The 23,946-nt window shown below is 42.0% G+C and overlaps 1 protein-coding gene across 2 annotated transcripts; it reads right to left on the reverse strand.

Annotated features, from left to right (window-relative positions):
* Nucleotides 1–1,118: 1,118 nt before the first annotated feature.
* On the reverse strand, nt 1,119–8,037 carry tent5c (terminal nucleotidyltransferase 5C). Of its 2 annotated transcripts, none has more exons than XM_084361539.1 (2): nt 7,929–8,037; nt 1,119–6,758 (listed from the first exon to the last, which is right to left on the reverse strand). In XM_084361539.1, the coding sequence occupies exon 2, from the start codon at nt 6,734–6,736 to the stop codon at nt 5,585–5,587; it is 1,152 nt and encodes a 383-aa protein (XP_084217665.1). In that variant the 5' UTR covers nt 6,737–6,758; nt 7,929–8,037; the 3' UTR covers nt 1,119–5,584. The 2 variants fall into 2 exon arrangements, with proteins under 2 accessions (XP_084217665.1, XP_084217666.1); XM_084361540.1 differs by lacking the exon at nt 7,929–8,037 and adding an exon at nt 7,619–7,869.
* Between the last annotated feature and the right edge of the window lie 15,909 nt (nt 8,038–23,946).

Below are 23,946 nucleotides of genomic sequence, written 5' to 3' on the forward strand. Positions count from 1 at the left end.
CTGTGGTCGTATCACTTTCAGTACTTGTTTCATGTCTTCAGTGTCTATTCTTGAATATAAATGACTTTCAGCAGCAGTGGAGGGTAATGACAAGCCAGCACTACAACTGAGTAGCTCTCTGTGTACCCATACTGTGTCGAGAACAATGTTAACTCAGAGATTAATGGGTTTTTTGTTTGTTTTTTTTACTATTTTTGATGAAGATCAGAAGAGGTGGAGTGGGTCATCCTCTGACTACATGTCAACATATACTTGAGCAGGATACTGAACTTGAATGGCTGTTCCATCAGTGTTGTGGGGCACCTTGGATATGAAGCGCTGTATTACTCCTGATGAGCAGCCTCTGCTACCAGTTAATGAATGTGTGTGTAAATAAATGAATGTGTCAAGTACTTACTTGACCATTCCATAATAAAGTCCATTTACCATACCAACATATTGAGGAAATGTTTTTAATGAACTTATCTGCAGAGTTTCAAAATGCTCTGAATGGATCTATTGATTGACAAACTGTTTCAATTGTTTTCAAGACAATACCTGCACACAGCAAGAGGAGTCAGCTTATGCAAACTGCGGTGCCACATTCAGGATATCCTGCTGCTCTGTGTGTTTAACTGTCTGTATCGTAATGGCCATTCCTTTCTCAGCTGCTTTACTGCATTGTATTGTACGGCATATTGCCGTTTCATACTTGTTTCACACTGATGTAGCCTTACATGTTGTGCTCCTCATTGTTGTTGCACTGTGATCCTGGAGGAAGTACATTTCCATCCATTGTATACATTGTAACAGTATAAGAATGGGTTCCCATTAAATCAAATTGACTTAAATCATATTCCTAAACCCAAACGATAGCTTTGTTTAGCTGTTAATCGTCACCAAGATACACAATGTTTTTTCTGGCCAGGGCAGACTCACTTTAAAAGCATGGTGGCCACATAAGCAGGACTACCTTTGTAGTTGGGCAAGTTAAAGGTGTTTGAAAATTAAATGTAGTGTTACCTGACAGACAAAAATATTACACATAAATCCCTTGACATGCTAGTTTGTAATAAATCTGTAAGACACAGCTTGTGAGACATGTCACATTTGGTCAAGAGAAACAGCTGAAGCAGTAATTTGCATTTAATACTCTTTATTCATTATTTCCTCTTCAAACACATTTTCCTGATGTACATCAATATTTCCATTCAAAGGGAAAACTCAAGTGAGGTAAAAGTGCTGAAAAATGAAATAGTATAATGGTTGTAACCATCTTACTCATCGTCACAATCACAAAGCTGACAAAAAAGCTCTTTTGCATTAACTATTTCAAAAAAAATATATAGTGCGACAAATTTCATGATTTTCCCCACTTTTTTAACTTGTGTATCCACAGGCATCCCTTCATACACACATGCAAACAAGCACACACACCTCCACGCGTTAACGTAAACACAAATCTGCTGCAAAAAAAAATTCACAATTCATATAGAAACTTTAGGAGAGCTTCCAGAGGGCCTCCATCACATCCCTATGGTGTAAGACTTGTACTTCAGACAAGCGTAACCACTAAATATCTAATCCACAGCTTGCTCTGCACCACCTCCAGCAAAGAATACATCTACAGGTGTCAAATAAAAAACACGCTGTACTAATAAACAAAGGCCCAAACACGTTGGACAACCAAAGGCGAGGTGAGTGAGAGAAGCAACAGGATCAATAACACTGACAAGTTTACAGCAGAAAAAAAAAAAGTGTGGCCAGAAAATAACAAAGGCAAAATACACTTCATCCTCTTTTTTTGTTTCCACATCGACATACATATAGATACAAACATCAACCCTGACAAAGAAAGTGATTTGAGCCCTGCTGCACCCCACTCTCATCTACTGGGGAGGCTAAAGCTTTCATTAACGGGCACATATTTTCAGTTGTCAGGGGAAAAAAAGCCAAAATAACCGTACACACACGAAAGTGGGGCGGACTCAAACATGCAGAGGATTCACATTCCAGGCTGCATTCACCATCGACCGTCTAGAAAATACTTTTTGTTGCATTTTCTGACCTCGCTCGCAGCCAATTTTTTGTGAGCAATGTCAACAAGGAGCCCAAGAAGAGACTAGTCCTCTCCCCACTGACCAGACTTCAACCTGCAACTGTGAGCAGCAGCATAGCTGGGTGGCAGGTTTAGAATGTGGCTCTCATTAAACCTAATCATCATCACTCAGAGGACGTGAATACACCGGGGAATGATTGAAAGGGGTTTAAGCACGAGATCAATGTTTTGTCTCCTGGCTTTCAAACAAAGCAGAGATCATCTTAGTGTTAACAGTATGGTGATAAATCTACCTGTTAACACTACAGTAGGAGAGGACTGTCCAGCAAGTGATGATAAGGTTTCAGAGCAAATGGATGCACAGGTAAAACACAGCGCTGCTGTCAGACTGCAGCAAGCTGAAGTCTGCTGGCTACCTCCACCTTCAGCCTATCTACTCTACAGAGAACATGTAGTTTGGGTAAGAAGAGGAGAGTCACAGTTACAATTAATACAGACAGAAGAAAAAACACAGAATGAAGGAGAGTATCAGAGGGGGACGTCTCAATGTCAAGGGCAGATTAAACCAATTTACCCTCCAAAAAATAATAAAATGAAATAAAAAAAGAAAAAAGGGACAAAACAAAAGGTCTCAAAAACACATCATGTCCCTGAGAACCAGCTCAACTCCCTCCAGCAATTGACCACATTAGCTTATTTACATTCCTGTCAGGTGGCTGGGTTTGGAGTAAAACAAGGCCTCTTTAAAGTGCTTGTTAGTATGGGGTCTCTGCTGGGCGACCTCCAGCTACTGTGCCACAGCATGGCCTGTCAGGGCACTTAAGGTATTGCTTTGGTTTGGCTGGGGACAAAGCTGTCAGCAAAACATTATAGCCATGTTGCTTTGGAGCAGGTGGAGCTACAATACCACGCAGTTTTAGAAAATCAGAAGTTGGATTTCAAAGGCAGAGGTCAACATGGCTGCCAGTGACAAGGCTGAAACTTGGAGGAAAAGACAAAGAAGTGAATAAAATTAAATGGCTGAGAAGACTGTGACAGGAATGACTAGACATGGGTTTTAAAGAGCATTGAGCCCACAATGAGGATTCTGTCATTATCTACTCACCCGCCATTCCAATGGAAAGCTGGGTCAAGCCTCGTTGCCCACTAAACATTTCTGGAGCTTCACAGCAGAACAGAGTTGCAGCATCCTTCTTAACAGCTGAAGTAGCTGGACTCGTTTTAAAATGTTAAATTGTGATTTCAAGTGAAATCTTGAAAAACGTTCAAGTTCAAGTCCCCCAGCATACTTCAGTTGTTAAGGAGAATGCTGAGACGCCGTTTTGCTGTGAAGCTCCAAAAAATGTTTAGTGGACTACGAAACTTTCCGTCTGCATAAGGGTGAGTAGATAATAACTCAATTTCATTTTTGGGTTAACTTATCCTTTAAAGAGAAGAATAGTCTGAGACTGAAACAAAAAAAAAAAAAAGAAAAAAAAGAAAAAAAAAAAACACAGTAAAAGAAAAATGAAATACCAAAAACTCAAATTCAAACCAAAGTTATTATCCTCCCAAACCAAAGATGCATGTATTCCCCCAGTAACTGGTATCTAATACAGAGATGACAGTTTTGTATTGTTTCACAGGGTTTAAAGGGGCTGATTTTCTTTTTGTCTAACCCTTCCCCTCCCAATCACCATTAAAAAAAAAGCCTTTAAAAAGTTAAATCACTCTCCAAAAAGTCAAAGGCACTTGAATGCTTCAGATGCTGGTTGAAAAGTACTTTGGTCCAGAGCGAGACAGTGTGTGGCACCTCGATTGTTGTTGTTAAAAAGACTACGGCAGTTCCCATACCAAAGTTCAGCAGCAGAGCCAGCAGAACATGCCCCGTGGGTGTGACCTGCAGCTTAGACCAAGTGCTAGTGATGCCACTCTGCAAGTGTTCAAAATTAACAGCCAATAATAGGATTACTATAAATAGAAATTCATAAATAGTGGGGGCAACTCTGTCACAGCTGGTGGCGGGTTGGTTGTAGTTTCCAGGATAAATCAAAATCCAAGTCTGAAAGGGGAGAGCTATCAAACTGACAGGCTGACATACCAGGCGCACTCCACAGTGTCTGTCTTCCCATGACCACAAAAGGGGTTCAAACACTGCGTGGTCCCAGCAGGCACCGGATAGGAGAGGACAGGAAGTGATTCAGCTCCCACACATGTAAGGTGGCAGGCCTGCCGTTGCTGCTGCTCTCACACCCATCCCCAGATCCCTGCACTGAAGGTACCTCCCCCGGGAAAAAAAGAAAAAGAGGATAATTATAGACGGCCTGCAGTTTGAGAGCCAGTCGCCGAGCTGCATCAGAGGAGGATCCCATTTCAGGGCTGCTGTCGAGCCTGCAATGGTTGTGAGGGACGACCCTGGAGGCCCACCATGTGCTGCTCCTTTTAAGGGAAGGGACAGCCAGTCGGCCTGTCACTCCGAGACTCCCCAGCCAGCTCTCGCTCCAGGCAACGAGGCTGGCCGCATTCTCTCAACGTGCCCGTGTCCACTCCGTCTTGTAAGTCAGCCTCCCACAATAACCAGAGGACTGTGACATCTGGAGGTCACTACTGAGGCTTTGGAAGGGACTTCAAAAACAGGGGAAAACAAAATCCTCAGACACGCAGGAGCCCGACTATCTGAGGCCAAAACCGTCTCACTGCATGCATCTACTCATGGCTGGTCGTGACTGAATACAAGTAGTACAGGGCTGAGTAAACTGGATAAAGGGGGAGAAGGGTCCTACACTGAAATTCATAGTGGAAAATAAAAATACATTTTGTCTTGCATTGTATACAAATCACAGGCACTGCCGGCATATGACGGGGAGCATGAATGTCTGTGAGAGATATTCAACTGTCAAAATCAATTAAAACAAAATTGACTCCACTCACTTCCCCTTCACTTTTGATGTGAACAAAGTTATTAGTGTACCACATTTTTCCCTCCACAGTGAGCTAAACTTCTAACACTGGTGCTCAGCTTTTTTTTGGGGGGGCGTCACCTATTATATTACCCCTTCCCCAATAATACTATTTTTCCATTATTTTGTTTTTTTCTGCCTTTTCTCATTATTATCATTATTTTTTTTTAATCACAGGAGAAAACCTAATTGAAGGCCATCACATTTTCTTCTTCCTTTACTTCAAAAAATAGCCCATACTTAAATTATCGGGGGGGGTGAACCTGGAGGTTAAGGCACAAAACACATCTCCATTAAGAATAAGGTTGATAAACAGGGAAACAACCAAACATGATCAGAAAAAAAAAACATCTAAACACTTAAAAATATCACTTTCTATTCAATAACCTTGACAACTCTGTAGATAAGGAATGAGAAAGGATTCCAAAAAAACAAAGCAAAACACTTGTCCACTTAAACATAACTGTGCCTTGAGAGGAACATAGCATTTATTGCCTCAATAATACATTTTTTGGGAGTTTTCTTTTTTTATTTCATTCCTCCTCTCTTCTCCTCTTAAGCAGCAGCAGCAGTGCCCTCTTGTACACCCTTCCCCTGACTTGATTTGTCAGTTACATGGCAGCCATGTTGGAATGTTCTGGTTAGCCACATAGTAGTTGCTGAAGTTGTGGTCTCGAACATAGGGTGCTGGTTGGTAGTAGCAGGTGACGCAGGACGCATCTGGGATAGCATTCTGCTCCGCCAGCACTCGGAAGGCCATCAGCGAGATGAGGTGGAGGGTCTGCCGCCGCTCGTGGCCCATGAGGCACACCGTGCTCTCGTTGACCACTCGCCGCAGGATCATGAGGTAGTCGTACTTGCTCTTCTCCTCACCTATGAAGTGGCTCTGGAGGTAGGACTCTACCTTGCGCTGCTGCTCACCGATGTCCGGGAAGTCGATGAAGAACCGTGAGCACATGTACCGCTCCAGGCCCTTGAACTCCTCCTCACTGGCAGGCCGGAAGTCCCGCACCAGCAGATTGCAGTATTTCAGCAGGCCGCCACCTCGGATCTCCTCTGGCCGCTTGGTGGCGATGAGCTTGTTCCGCAGGTGGCTCAGTGCCATGCTGAAGTCCCCATACATGCTCTCCCCACTCACAGTGGGGTGAAAGGCCTGTGACATGGGCGTCTGTGCCAGCTCGTAGTAGGCAAGCATGGAGTCCAGCACAATCTGAAAGGAGTCCACACTGAACTCAAACTGCCGGCGTATGGAGTCAACAAACTTCAGCTCCACGTTGCGGCCGTTATTGTTGGAGAGAGAGATGAGGCTCCAGCGGTCCTGCTCTGTGTTAACCTTCACCAGCTTCTGGACGTAAGCCTCTTTGAGAGTCATGGGTGTGATTTTCTCTTTGTTCACACCCTCAGGCAGAAAGTCCAGCAGGGTACCCAGCACCACGTCCTTACTGAGGCGGAAGTCAGCCTCGTGCGGCAGGTCCACCCTGAAGATGACATCCAGATCCTTGTAGCTCCAGCCAATGTCCTGCACCAGTACGTGGCTGGCTGTGGAGCCATTCAGCCGAATGTCCTTCACTCTGATGCCGCTCAGCTCCAGGCGGGAGCGGACCCGTGCCATAATGTCTTTCAGGCGCACCTCCAAGGTTGGGAAGTTCCCCCGTCCGTGTACAGGCACAACCTCGGTCAGGACTTCATCCAGGCGGCTCACCTGCTCCCAGGTCAGGACACTGACGGAACTACTCTTTGATTCCTCCTTGTTCTCCATCTTCTCACAACGTTCAGATTAACTAAGATGGCAGGAGAGAGAAAAAAAAAAAAAAAGGATTAGTAGAGCGAGGAAAATCCACAAATCAGACCATTTCTCATCACAACAATATAAAATACTACACAGGAAGTTTTGGCAAGTTGCAACAGTGAATATCAACACAACTAGAAATAAATCTGATAAACTGATGAAACAGGAGCAGCATCACCATTCAGCACGAACACAGCAGAATGTGAGCACGAGACAACCTGCTCGCTCTCCGTCACACACACACACACACACACACACACACACACACACACAGTAAAGGACAGAGCTCGTGAGGCTTCTAGAACCGCTCACCACGAGCCTGCCATTGATTCCAGAACCGCTGGGACAAAAACACGCAGCTAGCTTCAGTCCCCACCGTCACAACATCACCACTGATTAATGTTCAGCTCGTTAACAGTTTAACTCCCCGTGACGATGATGTGGAGCTAACGTTAACCGCTAACTCGACCCAGTACTAACTAGCGTTACCTACCTTACATAACCTTTTCAAACAAGTACCACACTGGGCTTTAAAGCGAATGCTAACCTGCGTTGGTAGATAATGTTAGCCTAAGTTAAATCTGACTCCATATTAATCCATATGGCGACGAACCCCTCGGGAAATTCAGCAAAGTCACGTTCAATAAGTTTGGATCGGTCGACAAAAAATAAAACAATCATCGTGCTTTGTTAAAATCTCCTCACTGATATCACGTTTGTGAATCGTTGCTACGACGGAGTGAACTCCAGCCCAGCCTGTCTAACTTCACTCCACATTACTGTGGTAAGTGCGGAGTTAAAACACAGTTTGAGCCCGACAGAGATGAATGAGAGAGGAGAGCGGGTACATACGTTTCCAAAAAGCGTGTTCGGGAGCATTCAAAGTCAGATACAGATGATGTTCACTCGGACTTCGTGCAGACACCTCCACATAATCCACAGCATGAGACACACATGTAACGTTACCGCTGATAAGTTGATATTTGAACCATTCCCCTCGCTGAAGACACGCCTGTTTTATATAGCCCAAGTACAACCCACTGAAATAGATGCACAGCCGTGCCACGACACAGTCCCTCTGCCGAACCCAGCGTGGCTTTTACGATTTAATAGTACAAGAAGACTAATACGTGACAGCGTGAGGTTAGAGAGAAGCACTTACTTTATACGTGAGCCCAGAGTCACACTTCCATCAGCGGCGGCTCACACACAGAAGATCGTTGCGTTTGATTGTACCAATGCGCCGAGCGAAGCCTCTGATTGGTCAACAGGGTTTTTGTGTTGCCAGGTAACCAGGACGGTCTCCAGGCAGGCTGCTGTGTCACAGCTCAGGTCAACAGCTGTCTGGGCTCCACTGGGAGATCATGTGTGGTGTGAGATTAATGATGATATCAAAACTGAGTGGAAAGATGTCAGTATGTACTTAGAACACAAAACACATGACTTTATTGTGAACTTGTTAATTATATATGGTGAATTTAATATACACAAATGTACATTTACCCAAATTTCCTCCAGCTTTATGGGTTTCCTGTGACAATTTAAAGAATATATTAAAACTCTGGCACTGATTGACAGTAAAAAAATAACAATACCGTTAAGCTGTACGGAGATCTTTTCAAAGAGGAATGATGTGTTGTTTCATACCTTTTATTTCTTCCTTCTTTCTGATTTTTCTCTTCCATTATATGTAGTACACGTCTGACGTGTTTGTGTATTTGATTGTTTTTTAATAAAGTTCATTTAAAAAAGTTCAAAAGCAGCAGCTATCTGCTCAGAGACATTAAGGTGAATACAAAATGACCAGATAACCACCAGGCCCTAAAACATTTGGCAAAGGTATAGCCCATTATTTTTATATTCAACACATGGCCGAAAAAATCGGTTATATATACAGTATATATTAATTTATTCAGTGGTAAGTTCATCCACATACACTCAGTAGTCAGAAGATGCATTACTCATATTTATTCGACCCTCAGTGATGTCAAATGAGGACAAAACATTACAAACACCTCTCAGTATAACTTAACATTAATTCTTTAAAAAGTTATCAACCAAAACTGAACATTGTCACCTGTATAGACAGCCTTAGTTTTCACTATGTATACCCAACAAACTGGCGACTGATAGTAGATACAACATCCATATAACTTCCATCTGTACGACACTAAAAAACATCCAAGCTGCGGAACAAGTGGATCAGCAGTGGAGTAGATGTCTTCCATTACATCTTGAATTGATTTTTTCAAGTACTGTTCAAGCGATGGGCCGTCATATTCAACATATTTCATAGGCATACAATGTTGTCATATGAAATCTCCAAATTTCTCTCTTAGATAGTTGGAATGAAAGCAATGAGTGTTGTCTCAGTCATGTATTGTACACTGGTCACAACATATCTGAACCTGCTATTAACAGTGTCACCAAACAACAGTGTGCATTATGTCCACAGGCAGTCAGTTGTTCAGTGTGAAGCATTATAAAAATCTTGTGGTTTGCTTTAAAGATACAAGAACAGGCTGTTGTTTAATAGCAGAAGTTGGAGACTCAGCTTTCTGCTGAGACTTTTCTACTACACAGGAAACACTGCAGGCAGATGAGCTCAGTATGAATACCACTGACACAGTAGGGACAACTTCGTTTTCTCTCAGATTTCTATGGAAGAAAGTTCATTTCACTAGAACACATTAAAACATTCCTCTGTATATCTTCTTCTGTTGTGTACACACATACTCTGCATAAACTGGACAGCACAGCTGCAATGTAGAACTCCCCTGAGACACTCTCTGGAAGTCACTGAGCCAGAAGTGGGGTATTGTGAATGATGTGAGGAAACCACAAAATATATGTGAGTAAGATGATTCTTTGGAAAGTTAAATAGACAAAAGGCACAGAACCCCCCTACAACAACAAGAGGTTGCTGCCTTGTAAAAGTGTCTTTATTTAGAAACAGACCATTTAATAATTAACAATAATTCAACAGTCTGAAGTTAAGGTACAGCACAGTTACTCGACCTGGGGGCCTGGACCCACAATAAAAAACAACTTTACTACGACATCCATATATTAAACTTGTAGAAGCTATAATTTGTAGACAAAATAAAGTATTGGATTGGATTCAGATGTTGGGATCAACGCAGGATTCCTGGCCCAACTAATCTCCTACTACGTGAACTCCAGTGGTGACACACCTCCACCCCCAAAACAAGTGTGGAACATTAAGCACAAAGAAAACTGTCCAGAATTGAGCCTAAAGTAATATCATTATTAAAAAAAAATGGTTATTTACTGATTCAATTTATTTATTGAAGGTTTGGTAATATTTTTTGTCAAACCTTATCAAAATGTTAATTTTGTGAATAGGAACATTCACTGATAGCTGTAGAAATGAGAAACGAACCCATCTGCTGCAGCTTCTCTCTGAGTTCACAGACGTTTGTTAATTCCACTGTACATCTATCAGTCACATTGTCCTTTTTGTCAATATGAATGGAAAATAAATATCTTATCATATAATTTCATATCAGAATACTTTGTACTTTGATGTTGTGTTATTGGTCATTTCATACACTGAACCAACAATTAAAATATTTCCTACAAGCTGGACTTAACATTTGAGTGTTTTCCCGTCTGGCCCCCCATTCAAACTTTTCTCCACCCACTCCAACTGGCCAGTCATGCAAAAAAAACATTTTTGACATAACAATTAGATTTTATGTCTTTTTTTTCTTTGTACATTTAATATTCTCCATGTAGTGTCTAAAGCAAAAGATAAGAAATTGTAAACTTTGTGTCATTGGTGGATTCCACAATGAAAGAGTTCTGTGTCAACTGGTCCTTTCCTGCAGTGATCACATACATTTGTCAAATGTTTATTTGTTAAAAAAAAAAGTGTCTATAACTATAACTAACAGCATCACCTCAGACAAGTTATATTGAGTTAGAGTTGGAGTTTCAGTATTATTTTTTTAATCGTTGTAACTGGCTGCAGATGTTGAAGTGTGCTTGTCCGGAAAACGTGATGAGATGTGCTTAGATAGCTGCAGGAAACACACACACACACACACACACACACACACACACACACACACACACACACGAGTGGTACTTGTAGATGCAGTTTCTTGCAAAAAAGCTTTCTTTTCTCTGCAGCATCGGTGATGGGAGAAAGAGTGGGTGAGGTGAAACCACTGCTGAACAGTGTGGAATTTGAACCATGTCAGCTGTAGAGTTGTGTGCGTATGTGTCGCAGGGGATCCCCTGAGAGAGTGGGTTGTACATCACCTCAGTGGCAGTGAGTCAGCAGCCGCACTGATAGGAAACTAGTAAACCACAGAGAGGGGCTTTCCTCGCTGTGTGTGTGTGAGTGCATCATACTTTCATTCAAACTGAACTGTGAAAGAGACGTACAGCTTTTATTCTGTCATCCTAACTGACTGAAATAGAAATACCTGCGAAGGATGTGAGTAAGATTCTTCTTGAGCTTTTACATTTAAGTTTTCATTTGAGCAAACATGAGGAAGTTGCAGAGGTGTGGGGAGCACATCTGTGTGAAGAAGGCTGATGAGACAGCAAGATTTGTAATTATAAATCTCTCTCAGTACAGCTCTGAGATCAGGCCAGCCAATACATCACTATCAATCTCTTCAAACTATATACACTGTGTGCACAATTATTAGGCAAGTCAGTATTTTGACCATATCCTCATTATTATGCATATTTTCCAACTCCAAGCTGTATAAACTGGAATGCTTATTGGATTTAAGCATATCAGGTGGTGTGTATTTGTGTAATGAGGGAGGGTGTGGCCTAAGGAGATCAACACCCTATATCAAGGTGTGCATAATTATTAGGCAGCTTCTTTTACCTGGAGTGGCCAGAAGTACAAGGTGCTCAGTGCTCAGAGACATGGCCAAGGTAAGGAAGGCTGAAACCCCACCACCACTGAACAAGACACATAAGTTGAAACATCAAGACTGGCCAAGAAATATCTGAAGACAGATTTTTCAAAGATTTTATGGACTGATGAGATGAGAGTGACTCTTGACGGACCAGATGGATGGGCCCATGGCTGGATCAGTAACGGGCACAGAGCTCCACTTGGACTGCCAGCAAGGTGGAGGTGGGGTACTGTCATGGGCTGGTATTATTAAAGATGAGCTAGTTGGACCTTTTCAGGTTGAAGATGGACTCAGACTCAACTCCCAAACCTACTGACAGTTTTTAGAAGAACCTTTCTGCAAGCAGTGGTACAGAAAGAAAGTCTGCATCTTTCAAGAAGACCATGATTTTTATGCAGGACAATGCTCCATCACATGATTCGAAGTACTCCGGTAAAGGCCTTAAAGATGAAAGAATAATGACATGGCCCCCTTCCTCACCTGACCTAAACCCTATTGAGAACAACAGTACACCTCTCTGAACAGTGTCTGGGAGGCTGGGGTTGCCGCTGCACAACCAATTGATCGTCAACAGATCAAGAAACTGACAGACTATCAGAACATGAATGGAAGGTGTATGACTGTTATTGAAAAGAAGGGTGGCCATATTGGTCACTGATTTTTTTTTTTTTTTTAATATCAGAAATGTTTATTTGTAAATTTTGAGTTGTTTGTTTATTATTCTTACTCCTCTTCTCATTCAACAGATGAAAATAAACAAGTGAGATGGGAAACTTTTCGTTTTTCATTAATAATTCTGCACACTAATAGTTGCCCAACATTGTGTACACATAGATATTTTCCAAAAGCACTGTAGTTCAATAATAAATGAATCCTCAAAAATACAACTTGCCTAATAATTGTGCACAGTGTAAAGGTTGGGATCAGCCTCACAATCTGAGTATGGAGCAGGCTCCAGTTTTAGGAGAGTAGAACTGACTTACTGTTGACTATTAACATTACAAGTTTTTTTTTATACTTTATTTCCTGTTGCAGTTTGGTTAGAAAACTAGATTCACCGCTTGCAATGATGAAGAAACAACACCAACATGGTGATATTAGGAACTGTCAAAGTTCTTACACAGAGATAAACAAAACAATCATTCTGGACCTAACAAACTGCATGTCTCTACAAGCTCTGCAACTGTATTATCTTTAAAAATTGATTTGTCTGCATAAAAATGTTATCAGTATGACCTCTAATATTGATCTTTGACCTCTGAACCTCAGTTAGTTTTTCTTATTCAAATAGAGGGTCTAAGGACAAAGGGTGAGGTACATCGTACAGATTGTAAAGCCCACTGAGGCAATGTGATTTATGATTTTGGGCTGTATAAATAAAATTGATTTGAAGCCTGGCTGACTTGAGTGTGATGGCAGACACGGAAAGCAGAAGCAACTTTCTGTAGGGTTCCTCTGACTTGCATAGTTACCACATGTGAGTGGCTCAGTGTGAGTGACCCCCCCCCCCCCCCCCCCCCCCATCAAATATACTACACACAAAACACAACGCTTCTGCTTAATTCCTCTTACAAAACAACACTTATTACCCAATCCGTCTGCACTATTTGCCATCAAAGGAAAACAGCCAATTTTCACAAATCTTGAAACATGAGTTCGATTGAGGAGGCCGGGTGCTTTTAGTACGGTCTTACCTGTGGGACTGAGGACCTCAGTGTGGATGCAGAAAACATATGGATCTAGAGTCTAAGCATTATAAATAAGGAACTGTATGACTTTAATATACATTGCCTGATGAGCCACAGCTGTAGTTGAGGTCGGGGCTCTGTGCAGGCCAGCCAAGTTCTTCCACACCAAACCATTTCTTTATGGCTTTGTGTGCGGGGACATTGTCATGATGGAACAGGAAAAGTGTTCATCAAACTGTAACCACAAAGTTGGAAGCGCACACTTGTCGGAAATATCATTATACGTAGTAGCAATATGATTTCCCTTTAGGGAGCGTGGTGCAAACCCCAAACAGACCCCGACTGAAATCAGACAAATGTATGTGGACATAGTGTGAGCAGCAGCACTGATGGCATCATGTGCATTTGTATTTTATGTATTAAAGCCTACTCGGGGTGGGGGGGGACGTGAAACAGAAACTAGAAATAAAAGTTTGAATCTTTGCAAGCAGTCACTGGTAGGAGGGTATCACAGTCTCTGCAGACATTACTGTAAATGTACAGCGACGGTTAAAAGACCTAAAGGTAGTGTTGTTACTTTAATGGTTAAAGTGCACTGAGCAGGTACTGTAGATATGGGCAGCTCAATATCTCTAAAACTATTAATACTATGTTTGAAAAAGGCCACAACTGCCCTGGCCATGACATGTGGAAGAAGTACTATCCCAACATAATAGGGTGCCATGAAGTAAGCACGAGAGGATACAAGCAGATGATCTGATACAGAATCTGTGTAGCAGAACATTGTGGTCATTGTTATCAGCAGCAACTTAGCTTGATTTACAACTCGTACCAAAATTTCTCCTCTAATGAGGATTTGTTTTCTCGTTGTGGTTTTTGTGTCTAAACCTAAACAGAACATAAGCACAGCGTTCAATTCATCCATTACAGTATCTGGAGCCAAACCCAGCTGACATTGGGCGTTAGGCTGGCCAAGTCGCGAGTTCATCACAGGGCTGACATAAAGGGACAAACGACCATTAACTCCTATAGGCAATTTAGAGTAACCAAGTAACCCATCCTGCATGTCTTTGGGCTGTGGGAATACGCCTGAGTACCTGGAGGAAACAGGAATCAAACCCGAGACCTTCTTGCTGTGAGGCAACAGTGCACACAACTTGTCCCAACATAAAATTGAAAACTACACCTACAGAAAACTACATTTGCAAAAATTAAGAAATGTTAGGTTTCAACATATCTGTGTTTCCCAGAAATGTATCCTGCCATCACTGATTCTGGTGATTGGGTTGGTTGGTTTTATTAGTCCAGGAAGAGAAGGAATTGTGCTGGTGTTGCTCAAAGTGACGTCTAAAAAATTCAACAGCAGCGTGTCTCTTTAGAAACATTGTCCCAGTTATAGTGGGTAATCCACAGAGCATGGTGCAGTTTTCTATTTCTCCAGTAGAAGGAAGTTCTGTTCACAGAGCGATCTGCTGATTATCTAGACAAACACAGAACTGGACATAAATCCATCCATCCATCCATTATCTATAACTGCTTATCCTGTGCAGAGTTGTGGGGGGCTGGAGCCAATCCGGGGAGCTCCCTGGACAGGTTTTCCAGTTCATCACAAGGCTGACATATAGAGACAAACAACCATTCACAATCAGACTTCAATGGGCAATTTAGAGTTAACCTACCCTATCCTGATCTCAAAACCTCATTAGAAATAAATGAAAATACCTGCAAGGCTATATACCACTGGAGTTTTACTCAGGACTTGTGTCTGTTTGCCATTTGGGCGAACTGATCCTTTAATGGTCTGGTGACTGTATCGTGAGGGGCAGTGCAGTAGTAGAGCGAGGATGGATGGGACTGAGTACACAGAGATAGAGATTGCGACTGAGGACGTGGCGGGTTGTGTAGTTTGTTACTGCTGACAGGAAAACACCTCCACAGAAATTACAGTGTGGGGACAGTTCATTATGTGTTTGTGAGGAGCCACTCCTCTGCCACTGGGAGAGACCTGCTATCTGGGAAATGGGCTCCACTGCTCACTGTGCTCGGTGAGAGAAGGCATCGAGGCGGGAGCTCCAGTAAAACTGCAGCACTTCCTCTCTCCACAGGGAATTTTCCTTGGGAAAGAAACCGGCTGGACTGCAATAGTCATTGGAATTTTACTTAGGAATTGCTGTTTTTTTTTTTTTTTGCAGTTGTTCCAAGGATGGTCTGAAATGAATCCTGCATCATGTATTATTTAGCCTCCTGGCAGGGTGAAAGAGGCTGTAAACACATTATTATCACCTAATAGAGTTGATATTGCCAACGTGCTCACAAACAATTGTTTATTTACACAAGCAGGAGTCACAAAGCAACATAAGCGTTCATTTGGAGCCGTGTTTCTGCCCAGCTGGTTATGTCGTTAAAGCCCCCTCCAGTCAAAACTGTGTTTTTCTTCTTGTTCCTCCAGTTGAATGTTTGAGCTTCACTGTGAAGAATGATGTATGTGCACAGTTTGACAATAGGAAGATGTTTTCTCATTCGCTGCTTAAAGTGTAAATTTTCTCTGAGCTCACAAGAAATCTGATTTTATTCATTATTTTTCAGAATCTGAGCTGGTGAAGCAGAGAGAGAGGAAGTCAGTCAAATAAGGGAACTTGGGATCCTAGTACTGCGGAAGCCTTGAGAGGCAAGTGGAAAAAAACTAACTTTTTTCACCTGTTCTAAAGTCTTTAACACCTCTCAAAGCTTCCTTATGGTACCATTCTGCATCTTAAAACAAAAACAATACAATAGGTGCTGACTTTTGGCCGGTGGTCCACCATTATATTTTAGTTTTGGCCCTCAGAAGGAAAAAGTTTGGGTACTGACAGCTGGTTCAAAATGCAGCAACGACACTTCTACCTGGTTCCAGAAATAGAGACCGTGTCTTCCCTGCACTGGCCTCACTGGCTACCAGTGAAGTACAGAGTTGAATTTAGGATTCTTTCATGTGTTTGTAAAGGCACTGCATGGACTGGCATTGGGTCACATTTCAGAACTGCTCATCACCTACTCCACTTCCCAACCCCACAGATCTGCTGACCAACTGCTGCTCTCCATTCCACACACCTAGCTATAAACCAGGTAGAGCATTTTCAGTTGTTGGCCTGAAACAGTGGAATAATGAAATCATCCCCCTCCACCGATACTTTCAAAAACTGACTAAACAAACATCTCCTTTCCTGAGCCTATGAACTTTCATCATGACGATGCCTCATCACTATGCTATTATGATGTGTGTGTCATAATTTGATCTATTGTATTGGTCTTACTTTTTTCACAACAGGTATCTCAGGTGTCTGGGCTGGTGTGTTTTCTGGCAGATTTCCTTTGCAAAAGCAAGGCGTGTGTTGACAGAACAAAATATCCCTGTGTCTGTGCATTAGTTGTTGTTGTTTTAGTTGTTTGTGCCAGGCCATCTGCCTCCTGGCTGTGGAAATATACAGTATGTATGCCACTACACCCTCTGGCACATAGAGACACCCTGAATTATCTCTCAGGTGACGCCAGAGTGTTATCATGATGCTGTTGTTTAAGGATGAACGGAAGCAGGTTTAAGAGGTGTGCTGTAACTGTGGTTGAGTACATGGCTCAGTCTATCTGAATCATGTGTGTGTGTGTGTGTGTGTGTGTGTGTGTGTGTGTGTGTGTGTGTGTGTTTGTGTTCATCCCGTTGTACAGCTGGAGCTCTGCCACCTGCTTCTCCTCAACGCCGTGCCACCTGAGAAGTGACTGAGTGTGTCCAGGCCACGGGTGGGTAAGCAGCCCTGGCCATTAACACATTAAACACACACCGAGATACACACACACACACAATTGATTTGCATGTTCCTAGATGCACATATTGTACCCATGTGAGCAAACACACACGCACGAGTGCCATTAAAGGTTCCACTACGTCTGCTGATGAGAACATGTGCTAATCTTTTCAGAATGAGTCAGGCGGAGGGTTAAAAGCCCTGTGCTTCCTCTGACATCATTCAGTTATTGTTGGATAACAGAGGGCACATCGAGTCCACCCGTCCCCCAAAAAATGCACATTATTACATGATTGAGCCTCATCCGAAGGTCAAAGTCTGCTCCATGACTGTATCTAGCTGGTGGACTTTCATAATGCTTTAGTTAGCAGTCAAAAAGAAAAAAAGTTTCCCCTTCTTCCTCTCCTCAACATTGATTTATGTCACCCTTCAGAGTCACTTCCAATATCATTTATCATGTGCATAAATGAATATAAAAAACGTTTCAGGACTGACTCCACTGTGAACAGACAGATCTTAACGGTCTGGAAGGAACCCCCGTCTGGCTGCTTAGAGTGGTCATTGACAAAGTGATTGTTTTCTGCTGAAACCAAAGTAAGCTGGAGAGACACAGAGAGATTTAATGGCTTGGGATACAATTGGCAAAGACGGTGTGCGTGACAGAGAGAGGAGCATTTGCAGGGGATGAATTTCGTGGAGTGATTGACTGAAAGTCTGAGAGAAAGTGACACACAGGAGAGATGACATAGCTTTTAATAGTCTTGGTGCAATGTTACCAGCGTTCAGAGGAATCAGTATGTATCTTGGCAGACTTGCTGTATTTACATCAGCAACCCCCAAACAATCCGTTTTTCCAACACACTCACTCTGTCTGCCTGGCAGAGGAGCAGAACTCCCTCAATAACTCCAGTTTTTTTCTTCTATTTTTAAAGGTCGCATTGATAACATTTTTATGTGGATAAATCATTAAAAAAAACACCTACAGAGCTTGTAGAAGTTGTGTCATTACAGTGTGTTCCTAATCAGCACTTAAAAACCAAAGTGAGGTGGACTCTAAATCCTAACAGAATGAAAAAACAAAACAAGCACAAACTGCACTCTGGCACAGTAGTTAGCTTAGAGGTGCTGGTCGTTGTTTGAAAGTTGAGAGTTATTTAGCTAACGTTTCATTAGACATATTTAGCTACTTTGTTTGAGTTTAGTTGTAGGTTAAACACATGTAATTTCAGCCCTGAAGGGTCTCTCAATCAAAACAAACCATGTAAGTGGCGTAGAATCAAACAGTGAATCTGTCTAATGTGGCTCAGGCTGAGATAATGTATTAAAGTTTTATTCAGGTTAGGTTTGGATTTGTTGGCAGATTTCCTTCCTCACTCTCTGACTCGCTTCCTCAAGTTATAGCGACAGGCGACCAAATGAAACGCACCGTAACCTTGAATTGAATTTGATCATTGTTGAAAAGATTTGTTTTTAGACATTTTAATGCAGAAATGTTACATGTTATATATTATATGACTGTAAAACATTTGGGCAATTATGACATTACTGGCTAACCTTGTTAATGTCAACAATTAAACATTAATCTACAATACACAGGCAGACACAAGCGATGGCAAACGTCACGGTAACTTGAATGTTAATGATAGCTGGCTGACATGTCTACTTACTGTACAATACAGGCTGTTTCATAGTTTTCACTTCTCATTCACCGTTTTGACACACGACCCATTTGTTAAGTCATACAGAAATAGCACACTCCACTTCTTTGAACAGACACGCTCTCACTTTAGTGCAGAGTGCCTGATAAGATGTATAAATGCACCTGTAGTTACTGTAGCCCACTCCGTTGCTACAGTTGCTTACCCCTTCAGCTCCGGCACACCAGGCTGACGTAAAAACACACTGTTGCCACTGCACCAGCACGCTAAAGTCACAGCAGACACCAGATTTGAAAGTATGCTGTAAAATACACAGATTTATCTGGGCACGATAGGCTTGATCAGCATTGTGTGAACTCATTTGGACTTTAAAGGATAACTACTCATTTACTCACCCAGATAACTTTGGTGTCATTTGAAATCGTTCGGACGAAATTAGATCCAGTGTAGCGCCGGTATATCCATATAATGCGAGTGACGGGGCACCGACACACAGCCTCTATATAACGCATTATCTGCCACGAAACTAGTTCATTTCACCAATATTTTGTTACGATATGTTAGCGCTATTCCCCTCTGAGTCCGGGCTCGTCTGTTATCAACATCCGGGGTCAAACTAGCAGTAGCAGCTACAGGTAAACAAGCCGGGCTGTCGCGGGTGCGCGCGCAGCTCAGAGACGACATCTTCCAGGTCAGAGGTAGTAGGTCAACCTACAGACCCCGGATGTTGATAACAGACAAGCCCGGACTCAGAGGGGAATAGCACTAGCGTATGATGACAAAATATTGGTGAAATGAACTAGTTTCGTGGCAGATAATGCTCATAGAGGCTGCGCTTCGGTGTCCGGATCACTCGCATTATATGGATATATCGGCGCTACACTGGATCTAATTTCGTCCGAACGACGCCAAATGACACCAAAGTTATCTGGGTGAGTAAATGATCATATATTTTGCTAGAAATAAGGTCCAGGTTGTAAAAAACGGTAGTTATCCTTTAATACAATGGACAATCATTTACTGTATATTTAAAAGTCCCAGACTGCGCTTATCAATACAAATCAATAGAATCAATCAATATGTGTTTTGTTTCTCTCTATCACCAAAATAAACCTAGTGAAGACTACATACCTTTGGGTAAATTAGAAACAGAAAGATCACCTCATTACAGTTCTAGTTATCTAGTTCAACCCAATCAACCTTGTTGTGAGCTGTCCCAGAGGCTACAACACTTCTCAGACATGTTGGATTTATCGTAGATAAATGCAGATGTGCTTAAAGATAGAACTTGGAATCCGAGAAGGGAGATGAGCAGTTAAATACTGCAGTCATTTACTCCAGCTGAGAGTCTCTAGATATAGAATATTCTTTATCTGGGATCACTTTGAGGTTTCTGCACTTCCATGTCAACAAAAGGAAAGCCTGGTCTGCATTTGCCTTTTACATATATAACACAACAGTGATTTAACTAATTACTTTCTCCAAGAAAACAACATCACTTATCATGCCTATGCAGATGATGCCCAGATTTATTTAGCTGAATGATTCTGGTCATATAGACTTATTGTGTTTGTGCCTGGAAATGATCAACAACTGGATGCAGAATTTCTTTCAATGAAACAAAGCAAGGAAAAGTGTGACGAATTTAGCCATCTAGTAGTGTGGTTGCAGATTGCAACCAACTCGACACCCCTCCCCTCAGGTGGCGAGAGGCCCTATCTAGAGTCAGTATTTAGTTTGAGACATGGCGGTCCAACATGACGGACTCGGCGGAAGACGACCCACCTCCTCTGAATTTTACACTAATGTTAACATAACAATGAATATTATCTTCAAGTTCTGCCTATAGATCTTTTTAAGTCCTACACACTGGACCTTTAAACAGCTCCAGGCAGTGTTTTATTGATAATTCGGTTCTGTCTTCTAGTTGCGTAATACGGTTTCCTTGGCTGCAGTTGTTGCTGTAAAGTTGAGAGTTTGGAGATGTGGGTTGTAAGTGGAGGAAAGATCATCTAAAAGAGAGATGGAGAGAAGTATGCTGAGGATCTCTTACAGCTTCTCATGAACTCCGACCAAAACGTCTGATTGATTTAAGTTTGATGTTGATTTTGTCTATTGGTGTTGAAAAAGTATAAAATGGTGTCGTTTGTAGTCCTAAAACCCCAAAATCAGTTAGCATTTTTGCACATCAGGTTCCCTCGTCTCAAAGTCTACAAGTTTTTGAATTGATTTTCAGTAAAATGCCCCACAGTTTAATTATAAGGCTCTTCTCTGTCTTAAAAGCGGTGGTTGCTAACAAGTGTCTAAATGAGACTACAGAGGTTGTTGGGACATTAAAGGTCATCACAGTGAACACAGAGACTCATCTACTCATTAGTCCGTCTTTACAGGCAACTTTAGTTACAAACTATTCTAACTCTACTTTACAACTTGTACATTGATCAGTTTATAGAAAACCTGTATAGTAACTGTGGAGTAAGACGCTTAGTGTTGCTGATGTTTAAGTCATGTGACCGAGATGTCGCCTGTTTATAGCCAACATTAACTTTTTCTTTTTAGAGATTTAATTTGTTAATTAAAAAAGTGATGTTCATCTGTGAAGATTATCTTGCTGAACAGAACATGTAAGTATCATAAACTTGTGTTTGCCACAGGGATTATTTTCAGCCCTATATAATAATCCTACCCAATACATCATATACATGATACTACCTACAGCCCTCTATTGCTCTGGTGAGAAGAATTTGTAAATCTACGATTAAATTTTTTTTTGTGGAAATGAACATAGATTTATTAGTAGGACAGAGGTGAAGTTGTGAAAGTCAGAGTCGGTTTGAGCAGTGGGGTAAGATGTACATATGTTTAAGAGGTCAAAGGTCATGAGAGAGTTTCCATAAAAAGGTGCCCCAGGCTGGTTGCTCCTCTCTGTCTCCATGTTATGAAGTTGAAGCGTTCCTTATTGATTTTAAACACAGGGTTGAGCCAGATACGTAGTGGAGTAAAGACAAAGTTTGAGGTTAAGTATGTCATTTTCTTTCCACCAAGCAGTGAGAGTAGTGTTTACAGTGTTAAATTTGAAGTGGCGTAAGTTTTGACAGATTTATCTATAAATTCCATATGGTGGATGGGAAGATCCTTACAGATGGTCCGTGTGAATAAGAAGCTCGGCAGAGTTGGAGTTGTTAGTCCAATGTCAGATAATCTGAAGCTGTTGAGCGAGGAAGAAGTGGTAAAAATTTGGTGCATCGAGCTGACCATACTGTTTTCTGTGTAGTGAAGTCATTTTGATCCTTTGAACTCTCACTTATCTCAACTACACACCTGTTGAGTTTCACGACTGTATCTTACCCGGTTGTGACATTATTGTGTTGACAAAACCTGTCCACCAACAGACAGTCAGACATATAAACACCTGGCAAAATTCTGTTAATTCCTGCGACACATCCCATGACGACACACACACAAACACAAACACAAACACACACACACACACACACATACACATACACATACACACACACACACACACACACACACACACACACACACACACACACACAGACACACACACACACACAGACACAAACACAAACACAAACACAAACACACACACAGTCACAAACTGAAAACATTACCAGCTGACACTAAAGTGGCTGGAAAAATAACATAATGCAGCTGAGTTTTATCAAACTCAACACAATAGAGACACAGTGCATCAGAGGTGGAGCTGATGAAGCAGACTGTGAGCCATAGTTGCCCCGGTAAACACACCACCACAACCAGCTGTCACAGCTGCAGTGTCTCTGGGCTCTTTAGGCAGAGCCAACAGGCTGGGTAGTCCACCTAATGAGCGTAGAGACAGTCTTGCCGGTAAGAGTGGCTCCGGAGAATCGGATTCGGTCGGTTAGTTAGTAAGTTAGTTAGTTGACAAAATGCTTGTGTCAGGATCCAACAGTTTTCCAATTCTTTCCTCGTTCTTCTCACCTCGTGTATCCTGTAACCACTTCTGCCTCTTTAAAGGCTCAGTTTTTCAGTGGGTTCGGTTGTTAGTGAATCCCACCACCACCCTTTGAGCATTTCTCTCGTTTGCTAGCAGACGGAGGTGACAAGGGGGCACCTTCATCCAATTCAAAGTCAATAAAGAGCAATTCAATGTTTATGTTTTCCCCTCCAGTGTGGGCGGGACTTAATCACCCTCTTGGCACGTTCCAAACCCCACTGTTTTTACACTGAGTGGACTTTGGATGTCAATCAAACTGGGATGTCGTATTGAATCAGAAAATGGTCATACAGATCATTTTCAAGAATATCTTCCTGCCAACGGAACATCAGCTGAGAAAACACTCGTGTTAATAGTGAAGATCATAAGAAGCGATCTATTTCGTCTTTCAGCTTGGACGACTTGTTGGCATCGAGGCGAGGCAGTGCAGAAACACCACAGCTAAGTAAAACCCCAAACATCCCAATTTAATCCAGACTTTTGGGAGGCTTCTCTGACTCATCCCCACATCAATGTGTTCATTTTCAGAGCCACTGATTGTTCTCCTCCTGCTCTCCTACTTCATGTAAACGGTTCAGCTAATCCAGGATTACGACCAACCGCTGTCTTCCTCCCGTCTCCTCTTTTCTCTCTTTGTCCGAACATACTGAGGCCATTCACCGTTAGCTGCTGCGGGGCCAAATAAAACAAGGCTATGAGTGATTTAATAAACAGAGCAGCCACGGATAAATCAGCCACGTGATACTTTAACAAAGTGAACAGTGAAAGGAATGGAGAGAAGTATCACAGTCTGAGTTACAAACACTCTGCTAGCATCACCATAACACTGCTCTCATTTATGGAATAAATAAAAAGAAGCTCATCATCAGGGAGGATAGTCGAAGAACTTTCCTGTGAGTGATGGAAACGGTGATTTTTGTGATGTAAGTGCTAAATGTCATACAGTGACGCTACACAACAGGTGCTGTACCAGTACACTGTAAGCTTTGTCACAATGTAGTGCAGACGTGTTTCCCTAAAAGGAATAGGAAACTATATTCACAGAAACTGTCACCACAGTCATGAAACACTGAAAGTTGAAAGCTGTCTGCTGACATACATAAACTGGAACCTATGATGTTTCTTTTTTCACATTAATGTAAAAAGTGAAC

Source organism: Pagrus pagrus, assembly GCF_965226575.1.
Source record: "Pagrus pagrus genome assembly, chromosome: 9".
Taxonomy (NCBI): domain Eukaryota; kingdom Metazoa; phylum Chordata; class Actinopteri; order Spariformes; family Sparidae; genus Pagrus; species Pagrus pagrus.